The sequence below is a fragment of the Oncorhynchus mykiss genome, chromosome 13 (genome assembly GCF_057628025.1).
Source record: "Oncorhynchus mykiss isolate SJ-2025 chromosome 13, ASM5762802v1, whole genome shotgun sequence".
In the NCBI taxonomy this organism is placed as follows: Eukaryota; Metazoa; Chordata; class Actinopteri; order Salmoniformes; family Salmonidae; genus Oncorhynchus; species Oncorhynchus mykiss.
Genome location: NC_143034.1, coordinates 83,335,761 through 83,346,370, shown reverse-complemented (window position 1 = coordinate 83,346,370; position 10,610 = coordinate 83,335,761). Strand labels below are relative to the sequence as shown.

General features: G+C 47.7%; 1 protein-coding gene across 1 annotated transcript in view; it reads left to right on the top strand.

Annotated features, from left to right (window-relative positions):
* cacna1ha (calcium voltage-gated channel subunit alpha1 Ha) overlaps positions 1 to 3,283 on the top strand; it is a 156,540-nt gene extending 153,257 nt beyond the window's left edge. The window contains exons 36-37 of the mRNA XM_090194382.1: positions 397 to 518; positions 2,003 to 3,283. Coding sequence (XP_090050508.1) covers positions 397 to 518; positions 2,003 to 3,055 — 1,175 coding nt within the window. The 3' untranslated portion in view covers positions 3,056 to 3,283. The remainder of the gene's footprint in view (positions 1 to 396; positions 519 to 2,002) is intronic.
* Positions 3,284 to 10,610: the final 7,327 nt, after the last annotated feature.

The window sequence follows — 10,610 nt, the reverse complement described above, 5'->3', positions numbered from 1 at the left end:
CCTGGATGCTAGTAGCATGTTAGCCCCCTGGATGCTAGTAGAATGTTAGCCCACTGGATGCTAGTAGCATGTTAGCCCCCTGGATGCTAGTATCATGTTAGCCCCCTGGATGCTAGTAGCATGTTAGCCCCCTGGATGCTAGTATCATGTTAGCCCCCTGGATGCTAGTAGCATGTTAGCCCTCTGGATGCTAGTAGCATGTTACCCCCTGGTTGCTAGTAGCGTGTTAGCCCCAGAGACAGTCAGAGATACACACACTGACCCAATGAGTCCTGTTGACTGACTGTAACAGCCTGCAGGTTTTGTACCTCAGGGTGAATAGTCTCGCTGAGTTCATATCCCAACGCCAGTCTAAGTTTTAGTGTTGGTGTCTGTCCCTGTTCGTTGTCTCCTCAGGCTCTGTGACATCGGTGCACTCCCAGCCATGCGAAGACCTGGCTGTACTGCCCGGCCTCCCTCACCCTGTTCCCCCTCACATCGCCCCGCCAAGGCCCTCGCCCAGGGGGCTGCGTAGACAGGTGAGAGCACACACACACACACACAAACACACACACACACACACACACACACACACACACACACACACACACACACACACACACACACACACACACACACACACACACACCATGCTTAGTCTTCCACCACAAAACGTTGGCAAATATTTGTCTCATTGTGACCCTAACATTCCCCATTGTGTCCTCTCTGTGTCTGTGACCCTAACATTCCCCATTGTGTCCTCTCTGTGTCTGTGACCCTAACATTCCCCATTGTGTCCTCTCTGTGTTCCAGGTGTCTGTGTCCCTAACATTCCCCAGTGTGTCCTCTCTGTGTTCCAGGTGTCTGTGTCCCTAACATTCCCCATTGTGTCCTCTCTGTGTTCCAGGTGTCTGTGTCCCTAACATTCCCCAGTGTGTCCTCTCTGTGTTCCAGGTGTCTGTGTCCCTAACATTCCCCATTGTGTCCTCTCTGTGTCTGTGACCCTAACATTCCCCATTGTGTCCTCTCTGTGTCTGTGACCCTAACATTCCCCATTGTGTCCTCTCTGTGTTCCAGGTGTCTGTGTCCCTAACATTCCCCAGTGTGTCCTCTCTGTGTTCCAGGTGTCTGTGTCCCTAACATTCCCCATTGTGTCCTCTCTGTGTTCCAGGTGTCTGTGTCCCTAACATTCCCCATTGTGTCATTGTGTCCTCTCTGTGTTCCAGGTGTCTGTGACCCTAACATTCCCCATTGTGTCCTCTCTGTGTTCCAGGTGTCTGTGACCCTAACATTCCCCATTGTGTCCTCTCTGTGTTCCAGGTGTCTGTGACCCTAACATTCCCCATTGTGTCCTCTCTGTGTTCCAGGTGTCTGTGACCCTAACATTCCCCATTGTGTCCTCTCTGTGTTCCAGGTGTCTGTGACCCTAACATTCCCCATTGTGTCCTCTCTGTGTTCCAGGTGTCTGTGACCCTAACATTCCCCATTGTGTCCTCTCTGTGTTCCAGGTGTCTGTGACCCTAACATTCCCCATTGTGTCCTCTCTGTGTTCCAGGTGTCTGTGACTCTAACATTCCCCATTGTGTCCTCTCTGTGTTCCAGGTGTCTGTGACCCTAACATTCCCCATAGTGTCCTCTCTGTGTTCCAGAGGGCTGTGTCCCTAACATTCCCCATTGTGTCCTCTCTGTGTTCCAGGTGTCTGTGACCCTAACATTCCCCATTGTGTCCTCTCTGTGTTCCAGGTGTCTGTGACCCTAACATTCCCCATTGTCCTCTCTGTGTTCCAGGTGTCTGTGACCCTAACATTCCCCATTGTGTCCTCTCTGTGTTCCAGGTGTCTGTGACCCTAACATTCCCCATTGTGTCCTCTCTGTGTTCCAGGTGTCTGTGTCCCGAACATTCCCCATTGTGTCCTCTCTGTGTTCCAGGTGTCTGTGACCCTAACATTCCCCATTGTGTCCTCTCTGTGTTCCAGGTGTCTGTGACCCTAACATTCCCCATTGTGTCCTCTCTGTGTTCCAGGTGGCTGTGAAGGTGGACTCGGTGGAGGTTCAGAGTGTTTCCTCAGTAGACAGGCAGGACCCCCTCTCAACCCTCCGCCTGCTCTCCCCCTCCCGTCCCCCCTCTCCCCCCTTCCTCTCGGATCCCGCCGACGAGGAGGTGTGGCACATCACCAGCTCAGCGCGCCATTGGTGGGACAGACATGGAAGTGGGCGGTGTCACTCCCTCTCCCCCTACGCCTTCCCCGACTCCCCACCCTCCCTGAGGAGCCGAGGGAGTGCGCTCAGTCTGCTGGGGGCGGGGCTACAAGCTCACGACCCGAGGAAGGGCTTCAGCGTAGACACCCAGGGCTTCCTGGATAAACCCCGTTGTCCTGACGACCAGCGACGACACTCCATCGAGATCTGCCCGTCCCCTCCGGAGGACCCGCTGCTAGGGGAGGTGGACGGGGAAGAGAGGAGGCCCAGGGGTCAGGGGTCAGAGGTTAGAGGTCACAGGAAGAAGAGGATGAGCCCACCCTGCATCTCCATCCACCCCCCGTGTGACCCAGCAGGCCGCGCCCCCTCGGAGCCGCAGGCAGACTGCAACCCGCTGCTGAGACGCAGGACCCCCTCCTACGATGTCGCCGACGCACACACTCCCACACACAGGCTGACGCCGACACACACACCTACACACAGGCTGACGCCGACACACACACCGGTACGCACACTCACGCCAACACACACGCCAACACTAACGCCGACACATCACCACACACTCGTACAGACTCTCCTTCACGCAGTAACACACACCCCGACACACACACACACTCTTATCCGTACACATACTCTACCTCATTCACACACACACACTCCGTCCCCCACACACACCCTGTCCCTGAACTCCGACGCGAGACCTTCCTCTCTCTACAGTGACTACAAGCCCCTCCCACATGTCACCTTCGACCAACCGGAGCACAGATACACGAGTGGCATGTCCGCTGGCCTATCGAGCAATGAACCAGCCACAAGTCCCTCGCACTTTAACAGTAGGGCGGGGTTTAGCTCGATGAACAGGAGAACTGCCCAATGAGAGACAGAGCCTGGTACTGTAGTAGGAGAGGGATTCGTCAGAAAGACTAAACCCCATCCAGAGGGTGTGGCCTGATCTGGACAGAGATGGGTTGGATGGAGAGAGAGAGAGAGAGAAGGGGGAGAGAGAGAGAGAGAGGGAGGGAGGGAGAGAGAGAGAGAGAGAGAGAGAGAGAGAGAGAGAGAGAGTGGGGAGAGCGAGAGAGAGAGAGACGGAGAGAGGGAGACAGAGAGAGAGAGAGAGAGAGAGAGAGAGAGAGAAGGGGGAGAGATAGAGGGAGGGAGGGGAGAGAGAGAGAGAGAAGGGGGAGCGATAGAAGGAGGGAGGGGAGAGAGAGAGAAGGGGGAGAGAGAGAGGGAGGGAGAGAAGAGGAGAGGCAGAGAGGGGGAAGAGCGAGTGAGAGAGACGGAGAGAGGAAGACAGAGAGAGAGAGAGAGAGAGAAGGGGGAGAGATAGAGGGAGGGAGGGGAGAGATAGAGGGAGAGAGAAGGGGGAGAGATAGAGGGAGGGAGGTGAGAGAGAGAGAGGGAGGGAGGGGAGAGAGAGAGGGAGGGAGGTAGTGAGGTTGTAACTCAGTGTTATTTAGTTTCAGGGCTAGGACTAAAGCCACAAATCTGTAGCCAAAGTATTTCTGACACTCCTCACACCAGCCAGCCAATCAGGAACAAACATTTATGACACTCTGCCCTCACGTGAGCCAATCAGGAACCAGCGCCTGGCTGACCTCTGACCCTTACAGGAAGTGAGATGGGAGATTGACGGTGCTCCTTCAAATCCTCTACAGGAGCTCTACTTCCTGTTTCCTGTCCTGGTCCATGATCACATTGATCTCTCAGACAGAAAGACAGAAGAGGACAGCAGTCCTGGACACGTGTGTTGTGTGTTGTGTGTATTTGATCCCATATGCATCCGTCTGTTCAGATGCTCTCTGTCATGGATGTTGATAGACATGTCTTCATCTGCAGACAGACAGACAGACAGACAGACAGACAGACAGACAGACAGACAGACAGACAGACAGACAGCAGAGCGGTGTGTGTTCTGTTTATCTCACGTTGTATATACAGAAAGTATTTTATTGCTGTGATGATGAAATAACTCTATGCATTAATGCACCACATTTTCTTCTAGAGATCTATAATGGTTGTTTTGTTACGTCATCCTCCTGTCTATAATGTTTGTTTTGTTACGTCATCCTCCTGTCTATAATGGTTGTTTTGTTCCGTCATCCTCCTGTCTATAATGTTTGTTTTGTTCCGTCATCCTCCTGTCTATAATGGTTGTTTTGTTCCGTCATCCTCCTGTCTATAATGGTTGTTTTGTTCCGTCATCCTCCTGTCTATAATGTTTGTTTTGTTCCGTCATCCTCCTGTCTATAATGTTTGTTTTGTTCCGTCATCCTCCTGTCTATAATGGTTGTTTTGTTCCGTCATCCTCCTGTCTATAATGGTTGTTTTGTTCCGTCATCCTCCTGTCTATAATGGTTGTTTTGTGTTCTGTCATCCTCCTGTCTATAATGGTTGTTTTGTTCCGTCATCCTCCTGTCTATAATGTTTGTTTTGTTCTGTCATCCTCCTGTCTATAATGGTTGTTTTGTTCCGTCATCCTCCTGTCTATAATGTTTGTTTTGTTCCATCATCCTCCTGTCTATAATGTTTGTTTTGTTCCGTCATCCTCCTGTCTATAATGTTTGCTTTGTTACGTCATCCTCCTGTCTATAATCTTTGTTTTGTTCCGTCATCCTCCTGTCTATAATGTTTGTTTTGTTCCGTCATCCTCCTGTCTATAATGGTTGTTTTGTTACGTCATCCTCCTGTCTATAATGTTTGTTTTGTTCCGTCATCCTCCTGTCTATAATGTTTGTTTTGTTCCGTCATCCTCCTGTCTATAATGGTTGTTTTGTTCCGTCATCCTCCTGTCTATAATGGTTGTTTTGTTCCGTCATCCTCCTGTCTATAATGTTTGTTTTGTTCCGTCATCCTCCTGTCTATAATGTTTGTTTTGTTCTGTCATCCTCCTGTCTATAATGTTTGTTTTGTTCTGTCATCCTCCTGTCTATAATGGTTGTTTTGTTCCGTCATCCTCCTGTCTATAATGGTTGTTTTGTTCTGTCATCCTCCTGTCTATAATGGTTGTTTTGTTCCATCATCCTCCTGTCTATAATGTTTGTTTTGTTCTGTCATCCTCCTGTCTATAATGTTTGTTTTGTTACGTCATCCTCCTGTCTATAATGGTTGTTCCGTCATCCTCCTGTCTATAATGGTGGTTTTGTTCTGTCATCCTCCTGTCTATAATGGTTGTTTTGTTCCGTCATCCTCCTGTCTATAATGGTGGTTTTGTTCCGTCATCCTCCTGTCTATAATGTTTGTTTTGTTCCGTCATCCTCCTGTCTATAATGGTGGTTTTGTTCCGTCATCCTCCTGTCTATAATGGTGGTTTTGTTCTGTCATCCTCCTGTCTATAATGGTTGTTCCGTCATCCTCCTGTCTATAATGGTGGTTTTGTTCCGTCATCCTCCTGTCTATAATGGTTGTTTTGTTCCATCATCCTCCTGTCTATAATGGTGGTTTTGTTCCGTCATCCTCCTGTCTATAATGTTTGTTTTGTTCCGTCATCCTCCTGTCTATAATGGTGGTTTTGTTCCGTCATCCTCCTGTCTATAATGGTTGTTTTGTTTTATAAAGTAGAAGAGGAGGCCTCACCTGAACACTGTTCTCTGTTATCCAAACAAGTTCACTTTACTCAAACAGTAACCAAGGAAATCAGTTCGGAATCTGGGACTCGTGTTTTTTATGAGTTAACGGAACTTTAAACCAAGTCAATTCCTGTTACTTCATTATTCATTTTTTCAAGTTATATTTGAGTCAAATGTTTAAGCTTTGACTGTGTCTGATGCTCTCTGCCGGGGATGAGATTAGGTTTATTTCTAGGGTGAGGAGGAGGGGAAGAAGAAGGAGGAGGAGAGGAGAGGAGAGGAGAGGAGAGGAGAGGAGAGGAGAGGAGAGGAGAGGAGAGGAGGGGAGGGGAGGGGAGGGGAAGAAGAAGGAGGAGGTGGAGAGGAGAGGAGAGGAGAGGAGGGGAAGAAGAAGGAGGAGAGGAGAGGAGGGGAAGAAGAAGGAGGAGAGGAGAGGAGAGGAGAGGAAGAAGAAGGAGGAGAGGAGAGGGGGGGAAGGGGAGGAAGAGGAGAGGAGGTGGGCTGAGAGGAGAGGAGAGGAGAGGAGAGGAGAGGAGAGGAGAGGAGAGGAGAGGAGAGGAGGTGGGCTGAGATGTGTTAGTGTAGATATCTACAGACAACCAAACGAATCCACCTGTAGTCAAAGTACAGTAATGTCTCTGTTCCTAACGGTCCCTTTACAACGTGACTCATGTTGTTCCTAGTTACAGTAACCATCCCTTTACTGACGGGTGTCTCCTATCCACAGAGTCGACCCGTCAGCCCTGTCTGAGGGTTGGGTAGATACAACACATCTAGGGGTATCTGTAGTCCACCTGTTTTACATACCTAACCTGCTATACACGGGGCTGTGACAGTATCATGCATCTCTCTCCAGCAGCCTAACGCCGTACTCAGGTCATATCCACTTGTAGAGATGGAAACCCAAACACCAACCACTCCTCACTATCACCTTACCCGATACTAATGTTAACCCTAACCCCTGACCCTAACCCTGACCCCTGTATCCCTAACCCCTGACCCTGTATCCCTAACCCCTGTATCCCTGACCCCTGTATCCCTGACCCCTGTAGCCCTAGCCCAGTCAGTCTCTATATAGTAGGAGACCATATCAGACTGGTGGATCCCAGTCAGTCTCTATATAGTAGGAGATCATATCAGACTAGTAGATGCCAGCCAGTCTCTATATAGTAGATCCCAGCCTGTCTCTACATAGTAGATCAGAGTCAGTCTCTATATAGTAGGAGATCATATCAGCCTGGTAGATCCCAGTCAGTCTCTATATAGTGGATCCCAGTCAGTCTCTATATAGTAGGAGACCATATCAGACTGGTAGATCCCAGTCAGTCTCTATATAGTAGATCCCAGCCAGTCTCTATATAGTAGATCCCAGCCAGTCTCTATATAGTAGGAGACCATAGCCTGTCTCTATCTAGTAGATCCCATCCAGTCTCCATATAGTAGGAGACCATATCAGACTGGTAGATCCCAGTCAGTCTCTATATAGTGGATCCCAGTCAGTCTCTATATAGTAGATCCCAGCCAGTCTCTATATAGTAGATCTCAGCCAGTCTCTATATAGTAGGATACCATATCAGACTGGTACATCCCAGTCAGTCTCTATATAGTGGATCCCAGTCAGTCTCTATATAGTAGATCCCAGTCAGTCTCTATATAGTAGGAGACCATATCAGACTGGTAGATCCCAGTCAGTATCTATATAGTAGGAGACCATATCAGACTGGTGGATCCCAGTCTGTCTCTATATAGTAATAGACCATATCAGACTGGTAGATCCCAGTCAGTCTCTATATAGTAGATCCCAGCCAGTCTCTATATAGTAGGAGACCATATCAGACTGGTAGATCCCAGTCAGTCTCTATATAGTAGATCCCAGTCAGTCTCTATATAGTAGATCCCAGTCAGTCTCTATATAGTAGATCCCAGTCAGTCTCTATATAGTAGGAGATCATATCAGACTGGTAGATCCCAGCCAGTCTCTATATAGTAGGAGACCAGTCAATCTCTATATAGTAGGAGACCAGTCAGTCTCTATATTGTAGGAGACTAGAGATCAGAGTCAACCCCGCCCTCCATCTCTAACCCTGCCCTCCATCTCTAACCCCGCCCTCCATCTCTAAACCCTGCCCTCCATCTCTAAACCCCGCCCACCCCTGTACCATGTCACCCTTACCGGGTCACCAGCAGTATGCATGTAAATTATGATTATATATCAAGAGAATAGATCCGTAAACATGTTATTTATCAGTAGGGAGGAGCTTCCTGTTTCTCCTTCTATTCTACCCTGTTCGATCTCACTGCGGAGAACAGAAGAGACTTTTGATTGGATGATGAGACAACGTTTGTTTACTAGGAAGTAAAAGCCTGGCGTCAGTCTGACTGACCCCCCCCCCCCCCCTCCCATGTCAACTAGTTTGACCCCTGAACTTTAGAGTCAGAGTTGTCTCCAGCTATAGAATCTCCTGTCATATTTATAATTGATTTAGAGACAGGTGTTTTTGTTCATTATCATAGTAGTCAATACAATTTGGTAGAAAAATCATTATAATAATTCTGAAGAGTTTGACAGATGGATTTGAATCCTCAGATTTATTTATTTTTTATGAGGAATTGTTTTGGACTATTTGCATGTTGCTGAGAAGAAGAACAAAGATATTTAAAAAAAGGAAAAGATATCCGGATGTTGTTTTTTTTACATTCTTTTGATAAATTAAAATGTCCAGATGTTTCCGATGTTTGTAGACTGCCTATCTCAATGTACTGGGCTCAGTTTGATCGGTAACGGGGCTGTAATACTGATTTAAACATGATTTATTATTGTCCAATGCAAGATGTGCTGGGTGTGGTTTTAGTGTGTATCTACTGAGACCGTTGGTTGGATACCGGCCAAGCTGTCGCAGAGAGGGAACCATGGAAACAGGTTGTGGGTGTGGTTTATCTCAGAACCCCAGAAGTCAGATGTTGAGCGCTTCCCCACCTGATCAGTCCACTAGTTACCCTACAAGTTATTTCCAGAGAATCTGATGTGTGTTAAAACTCAGTATGAAATAAACCCTAATAAAGATTTATTACATAACGTCTGGTGATGATGATGATGATGGTGATGATGATGATAATGGTGATGATGGCTCTTTGGCATTGAGGTGGATCTGTGCTCCTATCTGATAAAATACTAATTATAACGAGACCGAGTGTTTTTAAAACCGCACCAGCAGGCTTCAGGAAGATCTAGAACCAGGCTTCAGGAAGATCTAGAACCAGTTTTGAGGATGTTGTAGAACCAGGCTTCAGGAAGATCTAGAACCAGGCTTCAGGATGTTGTAGAACCAGGCTTCAGGAAGTTCTAGAGCCAGGCTTCAGGACGTTGTAGAACCAGGCTTAAGGAAGTTCTAGAACCAGGCTCCAGGAAGTTCTAGAGCCAGGCTTCAGGAAGTTCTAGAACCAGGCTTCAGAAAGATCTAGAACCATGCTTCAGGAAGTTCTAGAACCAGGCTTCAGGAAGATCTAGAACCAGGCTTCAGGAAGATCTAGAACCAGGCTTGAGGCCGTTTTAGCTGTGATGAAACCTGACCTTCAATCTATCAGAAAGCTTGTCGTTTTAACTCTTGAGAGACTGGAGGAGATGGAGGAAGAGGAGGAGAAATAGAGGAGTAGGAGGGTGTGTTTTCTAGCTGTCAAGAGACAAGCTAACTGTCTGCAATAATTTCCCTCTGATGCTCCCAGAACTGAGAGAGGGTTTCCGAGGCTGGAATACAACTGTACTTTTGACGTTGTTTTGTTGCTGATTATTATAACGGTCAAACATTGTCCTGAAGGATGTTCCCTGTCGTCGAAAAAATAAACCTTTTTTTTTTATTCCTGAGCCGAAGGTGTCTGGTGTGTTTCTTCACAGAGCCCCTTGTGGGATAACAACTGTGTTATCAGCAGTCCCCACAGGATGGCGCCAGAGAGCAACATGTGTTTAATATTGACTGTGTTATCAGCAGTCCCCACAGGATGGCGCCAGAGAGCAACATGTCTTTAATATTGACTGTGTTATCAGCAGTCCCCACAGGATGGCGCCAGAGAGCAACATGTCTTTAATATTGACTGTATTCTCAGCAGTCCCCATAGGATGGAGCCAGACTAACATGTCTTTAATATTGACTGTGTTATTAGCAGTCCCCACAGGATGGCGCTAGAGAGTAACACGTGTTTAATATTGACTGTGTTATCAGCAGTCCCCACAGGATGGCGCTAGAGAGCAACATGTTTAATATTGACTGTATTCTCAGCAGTCCCCACAGGATGGCGCTAGAGAGCAACATGTTTAATATTGACTGTATTCTCAGCAGTCCCCACAGGATGGCGCTAGAGAGCAACATGTTTAATATTGACTGTATTCTCAGCAGTCCCCACAGGATGGCGCTAGAGAGCAACATGTTTAATATTTACTGTATTCTCAGCAGTCCCCACAGGATGGCGCTAGAGAGTAACATGTGTTTAATATTGACTGTGTTATCAGCAGTCCCCACAGGATGGCACTAGAGAGCAACATGTTTAATATTGACTGTGTTATCAGCAGTCCCCACAGGATGGCGCTAGAGAGCAACATGTTTAATATTGACTGTGTTATCAGCAGTCCCCACAGGATGGCGCTAGAGAGCAACATGTTTAATATTGACTGTATTCTCAGCAGTCCCCACAGGATGGCGCTAGAGAGCAACATGTCTTTACTATTGACTGTATTCTCAGCAGTCCCCACAGGATGGCGCCAGAGAGCAACATGTCTTTAATATTGACTGTATTCTCAGCAGTCCCCACAGGATGGCGCTAGAGAGAATAACATGTGCTAATTAGTGTCAGATGATGATAACGATA